This window comes from Ranitomeya variabilis, chromosome 3 (assembly GCF_051348905.1).
Source record: "Ranitomeya variabilis isolate aRanVar5 chromosome 3, aRanVar5.hap1, whole genome shotgun sequence".
NCBI classification, from domain to species: Eukaryota; Metazoa; Chordata; class Amphibia; order Anura; family Dendrobatidae; genus Ranitomeya; species Ranitomeya variabilis.
This window is the reverse complement of record NC_135234.1, coordinates 462,886,307-462,911,232: the sequence shown is the minus strand read 5'-3', so window position 1 is coordinate 462,911,232 and position 24,926 is coordinate 462,886,307. Positions and strand designations below refer to the sequence as shown.

General features: G+C 44.8%; 1 protein-coding gene across 5 annotated transcripts in view; it reads right to left on the bottom strand.

Annotated features, from left to right (window-relative positions):
• Positions 1-24,528, bottom strand: part of NPAS2 (neuronal PAS domain protein 2) — a 170,210-nt gene extending 145,682 nt beyond the window's left edge. For all 5 annotated transcript variants that reach the window (XM_077296614.1, XM_077296617.1, XM_077296618.1 and 2 more), the window contains exon 1: positions 23,771-24,528. In XM_077296614.1, the coding sequence (XP_077152729.1) occupies positions 23,771-24,015 (245 nt within the window). In that variant the 5' untranslated portion in view covers positions 24,016-24,528. The remainder of the gene's footprint in view (positions 1-23,770) is intronic.
• Between the last annotated feature and the right edge of the window lie 398 nt (positions 24,529-24,926).

The window sequence follows — 24,926 nt, the reverse complement described above, 5'->3', positions numbered from 1 at the left end:
GCCTAATTGATTTTTAGATCAAGTCTGCAATAGAACAGGAATGAAAATCCGCTGGAATAAAAGTAGACATGGCATAGCGGGTACTGGTTGTGATGGGAGGTGAGGGGATCACCCAGGGCGGTGGTGGCCAGGTGATGGGGCGATAGCTTGACAAAGAGGCTTTGAGGGTTGGATTCTTAAAGATGGATATGATTGTTGCATGTTATATAGATTAAATAGCACAAGTTATGTAATCTAATGCAAGTGAGGGTCATCACGCCGAAGTCGCAGCTGACTTGTGAAAGGGCATTTTATTACAATTACAATCTGTTGTGTATGTATATCTTTCAAAGATAAATGCACAGATTTCATTAGCTGTAATTGTGGATTTAGTTTAAGATGTTTCAGTTCATGTTGCAGATATAATGACCCTCGGTTCCTGCTCTGCTGCAAGCGGAAGCCGAGTGTCAGTGCTCTGTGCTCTGATCTCTATCTCCTCCATTGCTCCCATCCGTGGTAATCGCACTGCACTCGGATGACATCCGAGTGAAGTCCGATATTTCACAGGCACCCACAGACTTGTATAAGTGCATGTGATTCGATTCTCGGATGCACTAGCAGCATGCTGCAATTGCTAATCGCAGATCTGAGCTGCCTCATAGTATATCATTGGGCCGAGTGCTATGCGATGTCTTATTGCATAGCGCTCGGCTTTTTTTATACACTGGTGTGACTCCGGCCTTATCTGTAAATCTACGTTATGCTTATAAAATGCCAAAGAACTCTCAGTGAGGACATCACCATCATTTTCAGTTCCACGGATAGTCTTTGTGTCTGGAAGGAATCACCTTACAACTATGCTCTTCAGGGTATGATACAGGCTAGACCTTATGCCTTGTGTTTAATTTGTAATTTTGAAATGCCATTTTTGTCTTCATGTGGTTTTCAAATTACTTTTTGGTGTCGCAGCACATACACCTCTGGCAAAAATTAAGAGACCACTGCCAAATGTTCAATTTGTCTGATTTTTCTCTTTATTGGTATATTTTTCAGTAAAATGTAAATTGTTCATTTAGTCTATAAACTTCTGACAACATGTCTCCGAACTTCCAAGCAATAAATTTTTTATTTTTTTCTGAAAAAGAGAAATGGTCAAAATTTAACCCCTTTCTGCCATTGGACGTACTATTCCGTCCATGTCGGGTGGGCCCTACTTCCCAAGGACGAAATAGTACGTCCAGCGCGATCAGCCGCGCTCACGAGGGGAGCGCGGCCGATCGTGGCCGGGTGTCAGCTGACTATCGCAGCTGACATCCGGCACTATGTGCCAGGAGCGGTCACGGACCGCCCCCGGCACATTAACCCCCGCCACACTGCGATCAAACATGATCGCAGTGTTCCGGTGGTACAGGGAAGCATCGCGCAGGGAGGGCTCCCTTCATTCTTCCCTGAGACGATCGGTACAAGGCGATGTGCTCACCTTGTACCGAGCGTCTCCTCCTTGCAGGCCCCAGATCCAAAATGGCCACGGGGCTGCATCCGGGTACGGCAGGGAGGTGGATTCACTGCGCCAGCTCAGAGCAGGCGCCGGGAAGCCTCTCTGCAGTGCACGTGCATAATAATTCCTAAATAAATAATAAAAAAAATTAAATTGTCCCAATAAATACATTCCTTTAGCTAAATTTAAAAAAACAATAAAAGTACACATATTTAGTATCGCCGCGTCCGTAACGACCCGACCTATAAAACTGTCCCACTAGTTAACCTCTTCAGTGAACACTGTAAAAAAAAAAAAACCGAGGCAAAAAACAACGCTTTATTATCACACCATCGATCAAAAAGTGGAATAACGTGATCAAAAAGACGGAAATAAATAACCATGGTACCGCTGAAAACGTCATCTTGTCCCGCAAAAAAAAGCCGCCATACAGCATCATCAGCGAAAAAATAAAAAAGTTATAGTCCTCAGAATAAAGCGATGCAAAAATAATTATTTTTTCTATAAAATAGTTTTTATCGTATAAAAGCGCCAAAACATAAAAAAATGATATAAATGAGGTATCGCTGTAATCGTACTGACCCGAAGAATAAAACTGCTTTATCAATTTTACCAAACGTGGAATGGTATAAACGCCCCCCCAAAAGAAATTCATGAATAGCTGGTTTTTGGTCATTCTGTCTCACAAAAATCAGAATAAAAAGCGATCAAAAAATGTCATATGCCCGAAAATGTTACCAATAAAAATGTCAACTCGTCCCGCAAAAAACAAGACCTCACATGACTCTGTGGACCAAAATATGGAAAAAATATAGCTCTCAAAATGTGGTAACGCAAGAAACATTTTTTGCAATAAAAAGCGTCTTTTAGTGTGTGACGGCTGCCAATCAAAAATCAGCTAGAAAACACGCTATAAATAGTAAATCAAACCCCCCTTCATCACCCCCTTAGTTACGAAAAATTAAAAAATTAAAAAAATGTATTTATTTCCATTTTCCCATTAGGGTTAGGGTTAGGGCTAGGGTTAGGGTTAGGGCTAGGGTTAGGGTTGGGGCTAGGGTTAGGGTTAGGGCTAGGGTGAGGGTTGGGGCTAGAGTTAGGGCTACAGTTAGGGTTAGGGTTGGAGCTAAAGTTAGGGTTGGGGCTAAAGTTAAGGTTGGGGCTAAAGTTAGGGTTAGGGTTTGGATTACATTTACGGTTGGGAATAGGGTTGGGATTAGGGTTAGGGGTGTGTCAGGGTTAGGGGTGTGGTTAGGGTTACAGTTGAAATTAGGGTTAGGGTTGTGTTTGGATTAGGGTTTCAGTTATAATTGGGGGGTTTCCACTGTTTAGGCACATCAAGGGCTCTCCAAACGCGACATTGCATCCGATCTCAATTCCAGCCAATTCTGCGTTGAAAAAGTAAAACAGTGCTCCTTCCCTTCCGAGCTCTCCCGTGCGCACAAACAGGGGTTTACACCAACATATGGGGTATCAGTGTACTGAGGACACATTGGACAACAACTTTTGGGGTCCAATTTCTCCTGTTACCCTTGGGAAAATACAAAACTGGGGGCTAAAAAATAATTTTTGTGTAAAAAAAGGATTTTTTATTTTCACGGCTCTGCGTTATCTGTAGTGAAACACTTGGGGGTTCAAAGTTCTCACAACACATCTAGATAAGTTCCTTGGGGGGTCTAGTTTCCCATGTGGGGTCACTTATGGGGGGTTTCTACTGTGTAGTTACATCAGGGGCTCTGCAAATGCAACGTGACGCCTGCAGACCATTCCATCTAAGTCTGCATTCCAAATGGCGCTCCTTCCCTTCCGAGCTCTCCCATGCGCCCAAACGGTGGTTCCCCCCCACATATGGGGTATCAGCGTACTAAGGACAAATTGGACAACAACTTTTGGGGTCCAATTTCTCCTGTTACCCTTGGGAAAATACAAAACTGGGGGCTAAAAAATAATTTTTGTGGGAAAAAAAAGAATTTTTATTTTCATGGCTCAGCGTTATAAACTGTAGTGAAACACTTTGGGGTTTAAAGCTCTCACAACACATCTAGATGAGTTCCTTAGGGGGCAAAAAAGATCATTTTTGTGAAAAAATATGATTTTTTGCCAAATTTCTGTTTTTTTCACAAACAATCGCAGATAATATCAAATAAATTTTGCCACTATCATGTAGTACAATATATCACGAAAAAACAATGTCAGAATCACCGGGATCCATTGAAGCGTTCCAGAGTTATAACCTCATAAGGGGACAGTGGTCAGAATTGTAAAAATTGGCCCGGTCATTAACGTGCAAACCACCCTTGGGGGTAAAGAGGTTAAAAAAAAACGGTGCTATCAGACCTCAAAGAAAACAAGTTCATAATCATTAGAAACAATAATACTAATGTTTTTACTCAGGAAGAGTTCAGAAATCAATATTTTGTAGAATTACCATGATTTTTAATCACAGCTTTCATGCGTCTTGGCATGTTTTCCACCAGTCTTTCACACTGCTTCTGGTGTAAAAATGTAAGCAGTTCTTCTTTGATGGCTTGTGACTATCCAACATCCTCTTGTTTACATTCCTGAGGTTTTCAGTGGGGTTCAGGTCTGGAGACTGGGCTGCCCATGACAGGGTTTTGATGTGGTGGTCTCTAAATTTTTGCCAGAGCTGTATGTAAGAGGGTTAGAAAAAACTTTTCTTCATCCCTTCTGCAAGTGTTGTTGAGCCGGATTGACACCACTCATGTTTCTATGTTTACATATCTTCAGCAATGTTGCCATTATTTTCGTTGGGCATATTGCCCACTGCTTGTATACTATACACTGTTGCGTTTTTTCTTGCACTAACATTCTGTGTGTGTTGTTTTGGGAAATGGGATGAAGGGACTGTACAGATATCTTTCTAATGATCTTTTTACTAGGGAACATCCTTCTTATCTAAAAGAAAGTAAAGGCACACATACAAATTCGACTAATGTTGGCAGGACCCACTGATATTGTGTGTGGGAGCACCAACCGACTGACGGTCAGGGAAGATGTCAATTGCGCATGTCCAATATCGAATGGCCAATTGTCAGCCAGGGGCTTGTGCTTGGGAGAGTCGGACAAGATGGCTGTCAATGGAGCAAAGGACTGAAGCTTCGTTTTGTGTATGGTCAGTTTTCGCTTCATCATTATCATAGACGGCGATTCTTTATTGTACAAGCAGTAAGATTATGGAACTCTCTGCTACAGGATGTCGTAATGGCCGATTCATTAAAAAAGTTCAAAAAGGCCTGGATGCCTTTCTTGATAAATATAATATTACAGAGTATGGCTAATACATGCTGGGGATGCCATGTTGATCCAAAGAACTAGTCTGAGTGCCATATCTGGATTTGGGAAGGAACTTTTTTCATAGTATCTGGCAATTAGCTTCTTCCACGTGGGTTTTTTGCCTTTTTCTGGACCAATGTTAGATTATGTTGAACTTGATGGACTTATGTCTACTTTCAAGATTAAAGCATGCCAAATGCATTGGAACATGAAGGGCACGTGATTCAGACAGGTGGGATGTGTTTGTGAGGAAGTGAGTGCTTAGAGCACCGCCCAGGTTCAGCCATGGAAGACTTCAGCAGAGATTGAGTTCCACGCTGAGACAGTCTGTGATGTGTAGGTGAGGGATGTGTACATATGCTGTAACAGCATACAGACTACGCTACCTCACTGGAAGGGTGACTGTCTTAGATATGTAAGGCAAGCCACCCATCGTGTGGATTTGCCACTGAAATAGAAAGAGTATTGTGAGCGACTAGTTGCATAGAAGAGGTTGTGTGTAGGCCAGGGGAGAGATTGCTGAGAGCTCAAGTGTCATACCCGAGAGGTGAAGAGTAGGACCTCTGAGACCTTTTTGTGAATAGGTCCATGACACCAATTAAATGCAATTTAAAAGGAGTTTATCCAGTGGGAAATTACACTACCTCTGCACAGAAGAAATGCAGCCAGTTGCTGAAAAGGTTAGTGAATTGCCCACCAGGGCAGTGGGGATACTCGGTACCGGGTCCGGTCGCAATTCAAGGGGTGGTCACGGTGGCAGCGACCCGGTCTGTGGCCCTGGGCGCTCAAGTGAAATGGGAAATGTCTTTTAAGGGAGTTGTAATAAAGTTTGTGTTGTGACGCCACCTGTGGTTCTCGGGCAGAGGGGTCAGACACTGCTTAAAGGGGTCCTCTGGGGTGATGTTACTGCAGCAATATGGGATAGGCAGGGGTATCTAAAAGAGGAAGCACTTCCTGGTTTTAGTCAGATAGAGACGTAGATGAGAAGATTATATGGAAAGTGTGATAAGTCTAGTCCAAGGCCAGAAAATCACAAGAGAGTACGAACTTTCGGCAGCATGCAGATGGCTGCCACTAACTTTAGCAGACCTTCCCTGTACATCCGGGAGCCTATGGCCCGAATTAGGTACCTCTAAAGGAACATGCATTTATCACTTTCAGAAGGTAGGTCGGAACAAATACAGAGTATATCAGGGGTCAGGGGTGCCAGGCCAGAAAGGGATGACGAAGGCTGAAAAAGACGTAAATGTAACATCGTACTGTGTTGTGACAAATGGTGTTTGGACTGTTCAATAAAGTTCATTTGTTTGAAAAGGATCAATTGTCTGCTGTTCAATGTGCGACTATTCCTGGATCTGGAGTCGAAGAGTCAGCGAAGGCTTCCAGCCAAACCGTGAGTGTTATAGCGTACACACACCTCGAGAAACAGGACATTATCTACTTTTGGGGTGCCATGGTGTGCGAACACAACAGCCCCTCACCCGAAACTAACGCCCAGTGCACCTTATATTCTTGCAAACTTGAGCCTTCAATGTATAGCCAACTGAATCTTCCCCTGCCAAAGCCAGCTGTTATAGTTAGAAAATGCCAAACAACCCCTGTCTTTTTTATGGAATAGTCAGGTGATTAGTCCCTAGAATCTATACTGTCTCAGGTTACCCAGGCATCTGGATTTGAATTAAACGCACAACCGAGTAGTGGCATTGAGTGTTGTTTGGTATAAAAGCCACTTATTTCAATCTCTAGCTTTGTAAAAGTAAGTTTATATGGAGACGCCCTAAGAAACTTTTTTTAATCCCTAATCGAAAGGTTGGTTTTACATGTACAACTTTCACAGTTCAAGTATGTAAATAGATGACTGCATCGGCCTCGGGTTTCCTGACTTCATGGCCTCATTCAGATTTAAGTGCTTTTTCTTGTACACAAAAATAAACAGTCTGATTTACATCAGCATTTTGTCAGTGTGTCACTTTTTACCATTAGTTTTAGTAGTGATTTTCTCATATGAAAATAGATCACTTTCCTCGCACCTCGCACATCTCCTCCAATTCGCTCTTCGACAACCTAAAATCCAGCTTCCTTCCTCACATTCCACTGAAACTGAGCTAGCTAAAATTACTGACTTACTGCAAATGCTAACACTCAATTCTCTATACTCCTTCTAGACCTGTTCTATGCCTTTGACAGTCAACCACTCCTTCCTAGTACAGATCTGATGACACTCAATTCTACTTCTCTGACCAAGATGTTACCTCTCTGCTGTCCAAAATCCCAATGTGTCTATCAACTATATCCTCCTTCTTCTCATCACACGTCCTAAACCTTAATGTGGACAAAACAAAACTAATCATCTTTCCGCCATCATACTTAATTCCCTTATCAGATCTAAACGTCATCACCATTTCCCCTGTATTGGAAGTCTATTGCCTCAGTGCAACCATTGACTCTGCTCTGTCTTTCAAACGACATATGCAAGCCCTGGCCTCCTCCTGCTGCCTCCAACTCAAAACCATTTCCAGTATTTGTCCCTTCCTCTAACCTTAATCTACTAAAATGTTAGTACTTGATCTCATCACCTCCCATCTTGACTACTCAGTATCCTCCCCTGAGACCTTCCAAATAACAAACACATAAACCTCTCCAGTCCATCCTTAACTCTGCTGCCCAATTAATCCACCTTTCCCCTCTCTAATCCTCCATGTCCCCTTGTTGTAAATCAGTTCATTGGCTCTCAATTTCCCAATGGATACAGTTTAAACTACTAACACTGTCATACAAAGCCGTCCATAAACTGTCTCCACTATATATCTCCAAACTAATTTCCCGATACCTTCCCACAATATCTAGTCCTCTCAATGTTGTCCTTTGCTCTCACAGTTTTGGACTGGGGTGCCAAGGGCCCACCAGTAAGCAACTTCAGGGCCCCACTGGAAATGTGACATTATCCGTAATCACAAATTTATATAAAAATGAACTGGGTAGATTGTTAAATGAATAGATGCTGCCCTTGTCTGTACAAAGTGATTCAAGAATATTGTGCTAAGTACGGCTCATATAAGAGGGTGGGAGCCCACTCTTGCACAGGGGCCTACCACAGGATTCTCCTGTGAGCCAGCCCAAGCCTGGGTACTTTCCTCATCCAATTGCCTTCAAGTCTTCTCCCGAGTATCCTCTATCTTTTGTAATTTAGTGCCATAACACAAACAATTTTCTCCAACTTTCAGAACCCTCAGGCAGAACATAAAAACCCATATCTTCAAGAAAGCTCACAATGAAAGCTTGTAATGACCCCCTGCCACCTCACCACCACCAAAGCTGCTGCAAGCCCTCAAGCTACGGTCTCCTTCTCCATTACCCTGTAGACTGTAAAGCCACGAGAGGGGTCCTCTCCCCATCTGTACCAGTCTGTCATTGTTTCTTTAATTGTAATTTTACATTTGCATTTTCTATGTAAACCCTTCACATGTACAATACCATGTAATCAATTGTGATCTAAAATAAATTAATAAATGACAACGTTTTTGCTACCCATTGCAATGTTTAAAACAGGCAATTATTTTTTATGTGCTGATATGAGTAATTTTGATACATAACTGAGATCATAATGGATATGATATGTTGCCATGATATTTTTGCAAAAATCCGAACATGTTTACAACTCCATATACTGTATTATAATGGGTACATATTCCTTCTGTGAAAAACATTACTACATATATGTAATTCACTGATGTCTGAGAGGCCTCACTCAACAATCTCATATACCGTAAGTCTTTGCGGCTGTTAAGTTAAGTAACCCATGGCTGGTCCAGACATCGCTGTCTGTACTCAGACCATGAATTTTAGACCTTTGAAATCATAAATAATTGTGTTAAATGCTGTTATATCTTGTAACTACAATATGTCAAATACATTATGAAAATTTGGGATAGGAAACAATACAATAGTTGCCAGTAGCAACCAATCATATTGCTCTATTAATTTTCCAAATGCGTAAACTCGTTACTATGGGCAGTACTACCACAAACACAGCTCGCTGCCAATTAATTATCTGTTTAAGGTATGAGATATGGCTGACAATGCGAGTACTGAAGTGTATTATTACAGAACATATACCACAGGAACAACATTGTTAAACTGACAACACCTATGTATGCCTTATACTAAGAAGTGATTTTTTTTGCAAAGAAAAAAAAATAGAAAAGGTGCAGCATAGCTTCAGAGCTGTCAACTGCGTCTAAGTGCAACTGTGGAAATACTACTAAACTGTTCAGTGTAAAACAGAATTTTACATCATAGTGGATTACAAAAAAAAACCCTATGGGTACGTGTCCACGGTCAGGAAACGCTACGTGTTTGACCCTGCGTAGAGCCGCAGCATCAAACACGCAGCGTCCAGATGTTACAGCATAGTGGAGGGGATTTCCTGAAATCCCGTCTCCACTATGTGCTAAAAAATGCAAGAGGCAGACCTGTGAAAACGGACATGCAGCGCGTCTTTTCAGAACGCAGCATGTCTGTTTACAATGCTCCGTCGCCGCACCGTAAATTACCCATAGATAATCATTAGATGCGGTAAAACCGCATCTAATGATTAGTCACATGCGTAGTAACTGCGTAAACGCAGCTTACTATGCATGTTTCCTAATTTACATGCGGGCTTACCTGTCCCACCGCCGGAAGTCTGCGTCCACTGCAGTTCTCGCTATAACTTATCTTATCGCGAGAACTGCCGTGCACGTTACCTGGGGTAATTTCCGGTCATTAGTCTGGTTCTCATGGTCAGCAGATTGGCTCATTGTGAGAATAGCTGCAGTGGAGGTGATCGCTGGAGAGTTATCTCAGGCAATCATCTACAAGCTCTGCTACATCTGGATGTCAGGCATCCAGATGTAGCAGAGCCGGACTCGTCGTGGGACACAGGGAGTATACTGTTGGTTTATTATTTTTCTTTTTTTCTAGATGAATGAGGGCTTCGCTTGGATTACCAGTACAATAAAAATATGGTCAAAACCGTGTGGTGTTTTATTTCATTAAAATACTTTATTCTGCATGTGTGTGTTTTATTAACCCTTTCATTACTATAGGATTAGTAATGGTAGGTATCTTAGTGACGCCTCTCCATTACTAAGCCGGCTTAATGTCACCTTACAAAGGTGACATTAACCCCATATTACCCCATATCCCACCGCTACAGGGCAGTGGGAAGAGAGAGGCTAAGCGCCGGAATTGGTGCATCTTACAGATGCGCCATTTCTGGGGCGGCTGGGAACTGGTATTTATAGCCAGGGGGGGGGCAATATCCATGGCCCCTCTCTAGGCTATGAATATCATCCCGCAGCTGTCTGCGTAGCCTTTCTGGCTATAAATTATAGGGGGACCCCATGTCAATTTTTTAGGGGATCCACCTATTTTTATAGCCAGTAAAGGCTAAATATACAGCTGTGGGCTGATTTTCATAGCCTGGGAAGCTCCATGGGTATTAACCCCTTCCCAGGCTACAAACATCGGTCTTCAGTCGTTGGTTTTCCCTCTCTGGTGCAGAAAATTGCGCGGGAGCCCACGCAATTTTTTTTCAATTTTTTTTTAATTAAATAGATATTGCTTTTAAGGCAGGGGTCACACTTATGAGAAACTCACACGAGTCTCTCACCCCAAAACCCGGCACTGCCGCCGGCACTCGGACCGGAGCATTCAGCTGCATAGAAACACATGCAGCCACACACTCCGGTCCCAAGTGCCGGCAGCAGTGCCGGGTGTTGAGGCGAGAGACTCGTGTGAGTTTCTTGCAAGGGTGACCCCGACCTAACGCAGATTTCGTGTGTCTTTATTTAAGGCCGGGATCACACATGCGTGAAACTCGGACGAGTCTCGCACCTTAATACCCGGCACTGCCGTCGGCATAGATAGATATATTTATAGATAGCTAGATAGATATATCGATAGATAGATAAATAGATAGATACAATAGATAGATAATAGATAGATACAATAGATAGACACAATAGATAGATAGATAGATAGATAGACATGGGATAGATAGATAGAGCTATAAATAGATAGAGATACGATGGATAGATCTATCTATATCTATCTACACCTCTATCTATCTAATCTATCTATAGATCGATCTATCTATTATCTATCTATCTGTGTCTCAGGCTGAGTTCACACGTAGCAGAATTGCCGCGGAAATATCCGCGGCAATTCTGCACCTCCTGCCGCGGGTATATCGCATGCTGAATTTGCATGCATATACCCGCAGAAAACTAGCGTTTTGCAAGCATAATTAGCTTGCAGAATGCTAGCGTTTGACAGGTTGGTCACACTTGTCAAACATAGTGTTTGACAAGTGTGACCAACTTTTTACTATAGCTGCAGCCTATGCAGCATCTATAGTAAAAGATAGAATGTTAAAAATAATAAAAAAAAAATAAAAAAAAAGCTTATACTCACCTCAGCGGCTTCCGTTCCTAATGCTGTGTGTTCAGGACCTTCCATTGACGTAGCGGTCACGTGACCGCGACGTCATCGCAGGTCCTTCACACACACCACGGAAGCCGCTGAGAAGGTCGGGCCGCCAGAAGGTGAGTATATCGCTATTTTTTATTTTAATTCTTTTTTTTTTTACCACTTATATGGTGCCCAATCCGTGGAGGAGAGTCTCCTCTCCTCCACCCTGGGTACCAACCGCACTTGATCTGCTTACTTCCCGCATGGTGTGCACAGCCCCGTGCGGGAAGTAAGCAGATCAATGCACTCCTATGTGTGCAGAATCGCCGCGATTCCGCAATTTTAACGAACATGCTGCGTTTTTTTCTGGATTGCGATTCCGCTCAGGAAAAAAATGCAGCATGTGCACAAAAAATGCGGATTGCATTCTGTTACATAGGATGCTTAATGTTAGCGTTTTTTTCGCGGTTTTATAGCGTTTTTATAGCGAAAAAACGCAAAAAATCTGCTACATGTGCACACAGCCTAAACATTATTTTTCAATGGGGTATGTAAATGAAGAGGTTGGACAAGAAATGACATCACAATTCTTTTTTTTTTGTATATCTTTATTTAACTTACAATACACAGAAATCCGCATGAAAAAAACACATGAATGGCAGACGCGGTACTGTATAAGGTGCGCGTCTCTGACTGGGGAGCACCTATACAGAGCAGCATGGAAAGGTTGTCAGTGCCAGTTCCCCCCTGGCATCACTCCCCCTTAGTGATGCACTAATTGGAAGACCCCCAGCCGGCCAGTGGTCACTGGAGGGGAGGGGTCCTACGGCCACTCCTACAGGGGTTAAATCCAGGTGTCCGGCCGGGAACTTTCTCTTTTCCTCCCGGCGGACACCTGGAAGCTTTGTCCCTGCAGTAGTGATGTCGGACCCCCTGGTTGAGGCCTTACAGAGGAGAGCGGCACAGAAAGGTGAGAACTGGCTTCAGGCCATTGTCGCCGACATCAGGGCTCAGCTTTCTGTGCCCTCTCCCGACCCCCTGCTCACACCCCCCTAGGCGGCGCGAGGCATCCCCCCCTTCCCTGGCTGCTCCGGCGGATCTCCCAGCCGCACGGGGGGCAGGCGTTCTGCCCGCTTGCCCCGCGCCCCGGAGCGGCTCCAGGTTGGGGAGGGGGCGACCTCGCCGCCTCGCAGCTGCCGGCGTCTTCCGGCTCCCTCCTTGGGCTCGGTCCGGCGCTCAGAGGTTGCCCGGCCCACCAACTCCCGCATTACAGTGCTGGGAACAGCGCCGGCCGGTCCTCGGTTTCCTTCCCTGCAGGCACATATATGCCGCCCGCAGGGGGTAACCTGGAGGCTGGCACTAACGTCACAAGGTCCCCAGAGAGCGCTGATCGGGCAAACCAGACCGATCAGCGTGCGGATTTCTCACCAGGCCTGACCTCCAGCTTACCCCCGGCAGACGCAGCACTGATGCCTGCACGGGGGTATCAGGGGTCAGGCCGTAGATGTGACAGGTCAGCTGAAGAGCGCACTGTTCGGTCCAATAGGACCGATCAGTGCGCTCAACAGCTGCACAGCGGGAATCACTGCGTAATACCATTAAACGCACCTAACACGGACACAGTTACACCTCCCCCCACGGACCAAATTCCTAATAAAAATTTTCCGTTAACCTCCGCCCCGCCAAATCCCAGCAATAGGGCTGAATACAGTTACCTCCTAACCCCCCCTTCTAAGTAGCACTGCGGGACCGTACACTGTCAGTAATCCCCCTAGTAATAATGTTAGAATCCCCCCCATTACACCGCTAAATAACGGCGGACGAAGGCGTAGACGCCAAACGTCCTCCCAATCTTCCTCTGATGAATCCCGTCACCATTCGCGCTACTCCTCTAAACGCCCCTCCCGTCACCGACGCAGACGCAGCTCCCATAGGAGCTGCCGCAGATCGCGGGCCTCAGGATGGATGTCATCAGAAACATCCGAGGGGTCGGATGCATCGCAGAGCCCGGATAGGAGTCATCGTCCACGTGACAAATCCTCTAAATCACGGGCACCCGCTAGGGCTTTCAGCCGGGGAGAACAATCCCCCACGGCTTCCAGCCACAACAACCACCACGTAGTCGCTGAAGACAGAGCCAGTAATCCGCCACGATGTGGTTGTAATCGGGCTCCAACGCACGATACTCAGACCATCGGCCAGCACATCGGCCAGTCCCTCGCTGTAGCGGGAGCCAGAGTTTCCCCGTCCTGCGACATCACCCCGTCAACATCTGCGGGGGTTCCTCCAGGATCGGAGTACACTCGTCCAGAGTCACACAGCGGTGAGTGTTCCAAGGGTGGCAAGGAAATGTTACAAGAAATGGAGCTAAATTCAGCGGTTAAGGAATTAATCCTACAAATATCACACTCGAGCGGAAAGGTGGTGAACAATACAGCACCACAATCCGCTAACCTACACAAAGACGCCTTCTTCTGCGGGATCAGCCCGCTGGGCGCTCATATAGATCAGGAAACTAGACTGAAAATCTGGAGCAACGATTATATTGACATATGGTCGCGGTTATCAGCAGACCAGCAAACGGTGGATAAACCTAACGATAGGGGTTTCGATAGGGGGAGATCAAGAATTGCATTAACCATGAATAATTGGCTCCAGGCCTTCGCAGTATTGGGCTGTATTATGGGCCAGAAACATCCAGAACGCTGCTCCGAATTGTTTATATATCAGGACATGATATATAGTTCATACAAGTCGCACGGCGGCTCAGCCTGGCGGCGGTATGACGAGGAGTTCCGCAGGCGTCTGGCCCTACAGCCCGATCTAGGCTGGGGAGTTAAAGCAACGGACGTGTGGTTGCATTTGATGCTGTCCCAAAAGCAGCCCCCCTTTTCGGCTTCGACCACTAATTACTCCACAGCCGCAGGTCAAAACTCAGTGGTCGTGCGAAAACCCGGGGCCTGCTGGCTGTTCAACGAGGGAAACTGCCGTTTCCACGCATTACGCAAATTGAGACATGATTGCTCCGCTTGCGGGGGGGGGCACCCAGCATCAAGGTGCACTCGTCAGCCTTACAAAGCGCCTACGCGGCAAAACCCCAGTGAGCGTAACCGCGATGGCCCCCTGGCTAAAGCTCTACCCCAATAAGGAAGCGGCTCAGCAGCTGCAAGCAGGATTCTCCGACGGATTTTTTATTCCCTTTAGGCTAACAAGAACGCCAACCCTATCCGATAACCTAATATTGGCTCGCGAATTCCCCGAAATACTTATACAAAAAATTGAAAAGGAGGTAGAACAGGGTAGAATAGCAGGCCCCTTCCAGTCGCTCCCCTTCAAAAACATGAAAATATCACCGCTAGGCATTATACCAAAAAAGGAACCCGGAAAATACCGCCTAATCCATCATTTATCTCACCCAAAGGGCGATTCGGTTAACGACGCAATTTCCCCAGAAGAAGCTTCCGTCTCATACGCGTCTTTCGATAAAGCGGTAGAATTAGTCCGGGCAGCCGGACCCGGCGCCCTGCTTGCCAAATCCGACATTGAATCGGCATTCCGTTTACTACCTGTGCACCCCGAATGTTTCCACCTTCTGGGCTGCAAAGTGGACCAGCTATATTACTTCGACATGTGCCTCCCGATGGGATGTTCCATCTCATGTCACTATTTTGAGCTATTCACATTCCTAGATTGGGTAGTTCGGTTCGAAACGGGCAGTAAATCCCTAATTCACTACCTCGATGATTTCCTGTTCGTCGGCCCCAGAAAGTCTAAACTCTGCTCCGATCTACTAGAAAAATTCAAATGTATCTCACTCGAATTCGGCGTGCCATTGTCACCGGAAAAAACGGAGGGACCATGTAATGTATTGCCTTTCTTGAGCATCGAAATAGATACCACTTCAATGGTTTTCCGCTTACCAAAGGATAAAATATTAAAAACCCTGCAAATGTTGAAAGGCTTCCGCGTGGTTAACAAGGTAACCCTCCAGCAAATGCAGGCATTACTGGGCCTACTAACGTTCGCTTGCCGCGTAATGCCGGTCGGCAGAGCATTCTCGCGCAGACTATCCTTGGCAACAAAAGGCGCTTCTCAGCCCGGCCATAGAATTAGGCTCACCCGTTCGCTAAAAGCAGATCTGCTAGTATGGCAAACATTCCTACAATCGTACAACGGTCACACGTGCGTTATGGCGAGAGAGATCGCAAGCAAGGATTTAGGGCTGACAATAGGGTAGAACAAAAAAGAGGGATTTGCAGCAATTTATAAAAACCAATGGTGCAAATCGGTTTGGCCAGAGAGATGGACGACAACAAAGTGGGGGCAAGACCCGGCCCTATGGGAATTGTTTGCGGTTGTTGCAGCGATGGAGATATGGGCCGTTCAGTTGAGAAACATGAACATTCGTTTCCAAACAAAAAATACGAAAACGGCGAAGAGTTTGAATCACATGTCTTCTTCATCCCTGCCCATACTCGCTCTCTTGCGCCGGCTAGCGCTGATTTGCCTTGAAAACAATATTTGGTGTAGAGCCACCGTGGTGGCGGAAGTAGATGATAATATCATTAACCCACTGTTATTTTCCAATTGGCAGGCTTTCAGAATCCAGCAGCCCAACGCGCAACCCCGGGGTATTCGGTGTCCACTGTCCCTGTGGGACACAGTGGCCAATCATTGATGCCCTTAATCCGGGCCTCCGTTTCGCCAGCTACCTGGCAGGTGTATGGTAAGGCTTGGGAGGAGTGGTGCTCACTAATTCAGGGTAGGCCAGTCGACGAAAGCGACGGAGCGCGAAGCGCCGTGACAACTGATTTCCTATTACGGATGAGGGAAGGCGGGGCGTCGGGCACCTCGGCACAACGGAAATTATCGGGGCTAGCATTTTTCTTTCAATTATTGGGATGGGTAGACGTTACTAAATCCTTCTGCATAAGACAAGCCATAAAAGGTTGGAAAAGGCTTCAGCCAAGCCAAGAATGTCGCCACCCCATTTCTCTGAGACTATTGCAGGACCTGATTGCGATATCCCCGTCAGTCTGCTCATCGCAATATGAGGTGGCTCTCATATCGGCAGCTTTTGCGACCGTCTTTTTCGGAGCACTGTGTATTAGCGAATTGCTACCGCGGTCAAAAAATGCGTCGGAAGGAGGCCTAATTAACGAGGACATAGTAATATGCAGCGACGTCCTGCGCATCAGGGTTAGAAAATCCAAATGCGATCCCACCGGTAGGGGCACATGGGTCCTGGTTAACTCTACAGGGGGCCCAGCTTGCCCGCTAAAAATGGTTAAAACATATGCCGTAATAAGGCACGCTGGTAGATTTTTCTTCACTCATACAGACGGGTCCCCTCTGACCAAGTACCAATTCCAGGCAATGTTCAAGCTATGCTTGGAAAAAAACAGCGCAAATCCAAAGGAGTATGGAACACATTCGTTCCGGATAGGGGCGGCCACAGAGGCAGCTAGGGCAGGAGTGCCAGAGGCTGAAGTTCAGAGAATGGGCCGTTGGAAGTCCGCATGCTTCGCCAGATACATAAGACCCGACTTGCTTAATTAACATGTGTTGTCTCTTACAGGGGTTGAAGTTTGGGTGGTAGGAGATTCCTACGTATACTGGGCCGAAAAGAGGGCCAAACTGCGGCCAGGAGGAACAAATCTCTACATCCCGGGAATAAAAGTTAACTGGAGGGGTATCAGAGGCCTCCGGTGGAAACAGGTTTTCAAGGAGATGGTGGGCTTAGCAAGGATGGCGGAACGCCCGGTGATATTGGTGTTACACGCGGGTGGCAATGACCTAGGCAAACAAAAGGTGGCCGAGTTGTACAAATGGGTGACAACGGATACGGAACGGTTCAGCAGTCTGTTCAGGAACATGATACTGGTGTGGTCGGAGATAACACCACGGGCCATTTGGCGCGGTGCAAGAGATAAAAAAGCCATAGAGCGGACAAGGGTGAAATTCAATGCTCGGATCGGAAAATATGTGAGAGGAAGAGGCGGTATCGTGATTCGTCACCAATACCTACAAAGGAATAACACGCCACAATTAAGACCGGACGGAGTTCACCTAACGGACATTGGCCTCGATATTTTTCTGTCTGGTTTACAGGACGGGGTTGAACAGGCCCTAACATTGTTGGGTGGGGTCGGAGTCCCGCGTAGGTAATACACGGGATCCTCCGTGGCGGAAGAAGCGGAGGAGGGCAAAGGTGGCTCGGCGCGAGCGCCCGTTACGATATGTAATTGCCCTTTCTCTGCTTATTTAATTAATAAAACTGTGACCGACCTGTTCAACCCACCTAGGACTGTGTGTGTTTCATTACGGGAGGGATGGGAGGGGGGAAGGCACTGGTTACGACACCCAGGTCTCCACAGTCTGGCAGACGCGGTACTGTATAAGGTGCGTGTCTCTGACTGGGGAGCACCTAGACAGAGCAGCACGGAAAGGTTGTCAGTGCCAGTTCCCCCCTGGCATCACTCCCCCTTAGTGATGCACTAATTGGAAGACCCCCAGCCGGCCAGTGGTTAGTGGAGGGGAGGGGTCCTACGGCCACTCCTACAGGGGTTAAATCCAGGTGTCCGGCCGGGAACTTTCTCTTTTCCTCCCGGCGGACACCTGGAAGCTTTGTCCCACCTTCCCTCCCTTTTTAAAGGCTAATGATGGTACTAACCTGCGGGATGAGGTAAATTTGTAAATGCTATTGTAATATTTTACGTAAAAAAAAATAAAAAAAAATTAAAAACTGTATATACGTACGTGATATAACTAACCCTAGTAACATTTATTAAGTCACAGCGGAAGAAGCGGAGGAGGGCAAAGGTCGTAGCCACTCGTTGGGCCAATTCCCCTGTCGATCATGGACAGGAGCTCGGCGCGAGCGCCCCTTACGATATGTAATTGCCCTTTCTCTGCTTATTTAATTAATAAAACTGTGACCGACCTGTTCAACCCACCTAGGACTGTGTGTGTTTCATTATGGGAGGGATGGGAGGGGGGAAGGCACTGGTTACGACACCCAGGTCTCCACAGTCAAACGCATCAAAAACGCATGTAAAAATGCAGGTGACCTGCCAATGACCTCAGGTGCAGATTGGTGCAGATTTTACCTGCGTCAAATCCTGAGCAAATCCTGATTCAGGGTATGTGCACACGTCAGGATTTCTTGCAGAAATTTCCTGACAAAAACCGGACATTTCTGCCAGAAATCCGCATACTTTTTTTTGCGGTTTTTTTTTCGCGGTTTTTATGCGTTTTTTGGGTGTTTTCTGTGCGTTTTTTTTTTTTTTTTCATTTTTTCCCAATGCATTAAATAGCAGGAAAAACGCGAAAAAACACAAAATTAATGAACATGCTGCTTTTTTATCGCGATGCAAAAATTGCAGAATGCATTCTAAATGATAGGATGCATATGTATGCATTTTTAATGCGCTTTTATAGCGTTTTTATTGCGAAGAAAAACGCGAAAGAACCTGAACGTGTGCACATACCCTATATCCTGACTGTGGAAACATACCCTAAAATTAGCCTTTTGCAAGCAGAAATCTGTTACCCTTGTCATCCTATACCCAAAACAAAATAACATATTTTTAATCTAAAACAAACCAGAGCTGTGTGCCTGTGTGCTTTTGATACTTCGCCTATCGGTATGCACATTTAATGCATTAACATGTAAATCAGGCATCATAAATGTCAGTGCTGTTGGTTATTACCCACTTTTAATACCTCTTTCTATACTTCTAATGTTGATGGATAGCACTGTTGTTTATTAGGCATGGCCACATGCACCTGCACCTGTCCCATTGTATGTGCTGAGTGTGGCACATGGGATTTCCCACCTGCTATTTTATGCCTGTTAATATTAGTAAAGTTGTTTGTACTTTCATATATTTTTGACTTATGACTGCTTTTTTTCTTGGTAATATATTCTTAATGAATGAGCAGTTTGTCTGGTATGGTCCTGTCCAGTCAAATGATTACTGCGGCTAATTAATTTACAAATGGGGATATTGTTACACTATTGACTGGCATGTTTTCCACTGAGTATTTTCGGTTTATACATATAAAATGTCTAGTGGGCAATAAGACGCACACAAACCAAATATATCAATAGTAGTCGGTTTCAACCAGAGATATCACAAGAGTGATACTGGCCAATGTTCTGATCAAAAACTCAGGTATTATTAAACATAGTGATACCAACTATAATCTTAGTCTCACTCTGGGTCCTGCAGAGTGTAGTGGGCCTGACAATGGTTCAAATTTCACTATAAACCTGAACGAGACTGACAGAGATCATGTATACACTGTTTTCAGATACTCTAAAAATATAGTGGGGCTGACATCGGTTCAGCTTGCACTAAAAATACTAATAGACCTAAATGAGACCAAAATATAAAAAATAGAGCTGAAAATGATAAGGCCCTGTTAGGGGAGGCCATGACTCTCATGGGATTCGTGGGAGGCCATGAATCTGTAACCTTCAAGCATCCCTGGCACTGCTTTTAATTAGCAAGGGCTGTCGTAACATCATCTGTGCGTCCTGCTCATCTCTAGTTGGGACCTGTGGCCAGGGGCGTAACTACAACAGGTGCAGGGGTTGCAATCTCACCCGGGCCCTGGAGCCTAGGGGGCCCTAACTGTGGTTGTAATTTGTGGTCTGGTCATGGCGCGTTGGTATTTGTTCCTTGTATGTGATATTATTGGTCAAAATATACCTAAATTGTATTGCAGATTTTAACAAATATTTAATAGGTTACAGTAGAGTAGGGCCCGGCCATTTTTCTGGAATAATCTGGTTCGGGTATCACATGACCCCCCATCACATGACCCCCGTCACATGACCCCCGTCACATGACCGGGGGGGGCCCACAGTGTCTGAACAGCCCGGGGCCCTGGCTACCCTTAATCCACCCCTGCCTAAAACTCCCTTTGGCCTATAGAAAAAGAGTATTGCTATTAAAGATTTAAAATATTTGGGGGCCCCATTGGAGCTTTCGCATAGAGGCCCATGAGTTTCAAGTTACGCCACTGCCTGTGGCATCTGGCTTTTTGGTGTGTATAAGGCCATGTTCACACGTTGCAGAAATACTGTGTTTTTTTGCTTTCTGCAGATGTCCGCACCAAACTATACTAATTACTAATCCTTTCTTTACCAAAACTGCTTCAGTTATCATTAGTTTTCATAGTGCACTTTATTAAACAATTCTGCAACTGAAAATTGTATTGTCATGACACATACATTAATTATAACATCTGCAGGACATGCTAGTCGCCCTTCCACTCTCATATCCCCATATTCCATATACATATCCCTCTCTATGCGAAGCCATTAAAAAAAAATGTATCATGCACATCATACTTTTTTCTACTGTGTTCTTCTATATTGCAATGTGCAGTAGCCTATGTTTTCTTATACTCTGAGAAAAGGACGACGACCCACCTTACGGTGAAAGAACATTCTGGTCATAGCTCGGTGCATTGTTTTCCTTAGCAGTTCGGGTATCCATTATTTTCAATGAGGTTTGGGTTCTGGTGGAAGTTTGAGTATTGTTCTGGTACCCGAACCAAACTTTTAAAAAAGTTTGGGTCCATTACCAGAACCCGAACTTCTATTGGTCGGCCCATCCCTACTGGTGGGGGTTCAACCACTGGGAACTGCACCGCTTGACATATCAGAGCACTTTTATACTCGTTAGAATGGAACACCAGTAGATATACTTGATCTCCACTCTATTTATTCTAATCGATTTATTTATGGGGCTGCCGAACAATGCACTCAGTTTTTTCTGGAAGTGGTGATTGGGTGTTCAACCTGCTACTTCATTCTGTAATGGGAATACAAGTGCCCTATTGGTGAGAAAATGTCCAGCTTCCGCAGGTCCCGATAGTTAGATCCCACCAATCAGTAAGTTATCAGCTACAGTCATATGAAAAAGTTTGGGCACCCCTATTAATCTTAAGCTTAATGTTTTATAAAAATTGTTTTTTTTGCTACAGCTATTTCAGTTTCATATATCTAATAACTGTTGGACACAGTAATGTTTCTGCCTTGAAATGAGATTTATTGTACTAACAGAAAATGTGCAATCTGCATTCAAACAAAAGTTGACAGGTGCATAAGTATGGGCACCCTTATCATTTTCTTGTTTTAAATACTCCTACCTACTTTTTACTGACTTACTAAAGCACTTTTTTTGGTTTTGTAACCTCATTGAGCTTTGAACTTCATAGCTAGGTGTATGCAATCATGAGAAAAGCTACTTAAAGTGGCCACTTGCAAGTTGTTCTCCTGTTTGAATCTCCTCTGAAGAGTGGCATCATGGGCTCCTCAAAACAACTGTCAAATGATCTGAAAACAAAGATTATTCAACATAGTTGTTCAGGGGAAGGATACAAAAAGCTGTCTCAGAGATTTAACCTGTCAATTTCCACTGTGAGGAACATAGTAAGGAAATGGAAGAACACAGGCACAGTTCTTGTTAAGGCCAGAAGTGGCAGGCCAAGAAAAACATCAGAAAGGCAGAGAAGAAGAATGGTGAGATCAGTCAAGGACAATCCTCAGACCACCTCCTGAGAGCTGCAGCATCAACTTGCTGCAGATGGTGTCACTGTGCATCGGTCAACTATACAACGCACAGTTTTTTTGCCGCCGTGCATAACGCCTTTTTGTATTACCAAACAGCTCAATCTTGGTTTCATGAGTCCACAGGACCTTCTTCCAAAAAGAAATTGGCTTCTCCAAATGTGCTTTTGCATACCTCAGCCGACTCTGTTTGTGGCGTGCTTGCAGAAACGGCTTCTTTCGCATCACTCTCCCATACAGCTTCTCCTTGTGCAAAGTACGTTGTATAGTTGACCGATGCACAGTGACACCATCTGCAGCAAGTTGTTGCTGCAGCTCTCTGGAGGTGGTCTGAGGATTGTGCTTGACTGATCTCACCATTCTTCTTCTCTGCCTTTCTGATGTTTTTGTTGGCCTGCCACTTCTGGCCTTAACAAGAACTGTGCCTGTGTTCTTCCATGTCCTTACTATGTTCCTCACAGTGGAAATTGACAGGTTAAACCTCTGAGACAGCTTTTTGCATCCTTCCCCTGAACAACTATGTTGAATAATCTTTGTTTTCAGATCATTTGACAGCTGTTTTGAGGAGAACATGATGCCACTCTTCAGAGGAGATTTAACCAGGAGAACAACTTGCAAGTGGCCACTTTAAGTAGCTTTTCTCATGATTGCATACACCTAGCTATGAAGTTCAAAGCTCAATGAGGTTACAAAACCAAAAAAAAGTGCTTTAGTAAGTCAGTAAAAAGTAGGTAAGAGTATTTAAAACAAGAAAATGATAAGGGTGCCCATACTTATGCACCTGTCAAATTTTGTTTGAATGCAGATTGCACATTTTCTGTTAGTACAATAAACCTCATTTCAAGGCAGAAACATTACTGTGTCCAACAGTTATTAGATATATGAAATTGAAATAGCTGTTGCAAAAAAATCAATTTTTATAAAACATTAAGCTTAAGATTAATAGGGGTGCCCAAACTTTTTCATATGACTGTATCCTGTGAATAAGTGATAACTTCTTCTCTCTGAAGATCCCATTTAACACAACAAAGCCATTGAATTTGTATTGTTAGGTGTGGAATAAAACTCTTTCATGTCTGAATATCTTTCTGCATTGTGATATCTTAGTCATTTGAAGAATGGCTTCATCTATAGACCTCAGATGTATAGAAAAATGAAATGTAGACTCAACCTATCAGGTAGGCATAATATTACATGCATAATACTTATCTCCCAGTTCTTTAAATTACTTTATATAATACAGAATTGAAAAATAAATCTTTAACCTTTGTTGAAGTAGCTTTGAGAAAAGCGCAGCCACATATGATATCCTAAAAACAGGGAGGAGGGAGTTAAGACACTGACTTTTCTCATGTTCTGTTATCTGTCCCCTTTTCCTTTCTTACCAAGGTTAGACTCCGTAGTCCAGACTGATACCTGTTTCTCGACCATAATCTATGTATATTTAGGGTACACACCTCAGCTGCCTGTTCATTGTGACACTACGCTGCTGCTTACAGACCTCCTTGTCGCTGAGCTAAGTCCCAGCAATGTCGGTATGTGAAATACAGTAATTACTATTGCAGACTTTTTGCTGCACCAGGTTCCTCATGTGAATTTAAGGTGAACTGGTGACTCACTGGCCAATTGGCAACCCTCGCCATATGGTATAACACTAGCATGGTAGGTTTGGCATTGGGGTCCACCAAATTGACCTTACGCCTCTACATTGAAACCAGTTGAATTTGTACATATGTTTCAAGCAATAATTGCTATAGCTCAAAAGAATTACCTGCTGATTGAGTGACGGTGGCACTAGGAGTCTTCTATCTGCTGCTACAACAGTAGGCAACTGCACACAGAACCAATACCATGTATGAAAACCGAATGTCAGGGACAAAGAATGATGACAGTTATCCTACGGACTAAATTAGGTTTCATGTAGGAAATGATCATCTATCCTTAGATCCCAATCTTCTTACCTGACAACGTTGCGGTCTTCTGGACGCTGTGCAGTTTTGGCTCTTAACTTTGCGTGGTGCTTCCGGATCACTGTGCTGCTGTCCGCTGAGGCGAGCTGAGGGCAAGGCGGCCAGCAGCGGTTCGGTGCTCCCTTTGGGTAGTTACACTGACTGTTGGCAGTGTCCAGTGATAAAGTTTTGGTGGTTCCAGAAACTGTGGTCTCCTGATTTTTACTGTTTTTGCCTCCTGTGCCACTGTATCTCATGATGCAAGGGGGCACTGCAGACCAGGTGTGTTAGTGCCAGCTTGAGGTTTCTGTACCAGACAGGCAATGACAGCGATATGCACGATCCTGGACTCTGAAAAATGAATTCTCTGTTTAGTCCAGCAATGTGACTACGATGACAAGACCCAAATACAGGCGGCATTTCCGCAAAGTTATTGTCCTTGTGCCAGTCAAGGGCATGTTAGTGTACTCCGTTCCTATCAGCTGATGAGTGCGTCGACAGCGTTACTTTCTTGTTGCCATATAGCGCCAATGCCATTAGATGTATAGTTGGTAGCCAAGAGGGGGGTGTTAGTTGAGGGGGCCACTCAGCCGATGGATCACATTAGGAAGCTGGTGCTGATAAAAGTTTTTCACCTTCACAAATGGACCTTTGCTGAACCTCAGCTCAGCAGCACGGGGGTCTGTGTGCAGCAGCAGTAGAGTGGTCTCATGAAGAATAGACGGTGGAGGTTGCACTCTGCCTGCATGGTCTGAAAACAGATTACTGACAGGGAAACAGAGGTATCAGACAGGCAAGACTATCAGAGCCTGGCTTGCCTGGTAAGAAGGAGGAGGAAAAGGAGGTGGGACCCATAAAGCAAGCAGCCTGCATTGACTGACTAGAGCACATAAGAAATGTGATTGTTTTAACCCCCTCCTACCTGTTTTACGGACATTACATGTGGCTCTTACCAACAGCTCTGCTTTCCTTTAAGCTTCCCCAACATGGGTTAAAAAGACCGTTTTCAATTCTATACGATATAAAGTTATTTTGCTATTTTTGAGTATCTGGGCAAGAAGGTCTATGCAGTACGGTGATTATGTTTTTCAACACATTGGAGGCATACATCAGGACGAGAGATGATGCGAATCGATTTACAGTACCATGTCCAGCGACCATGTTAATA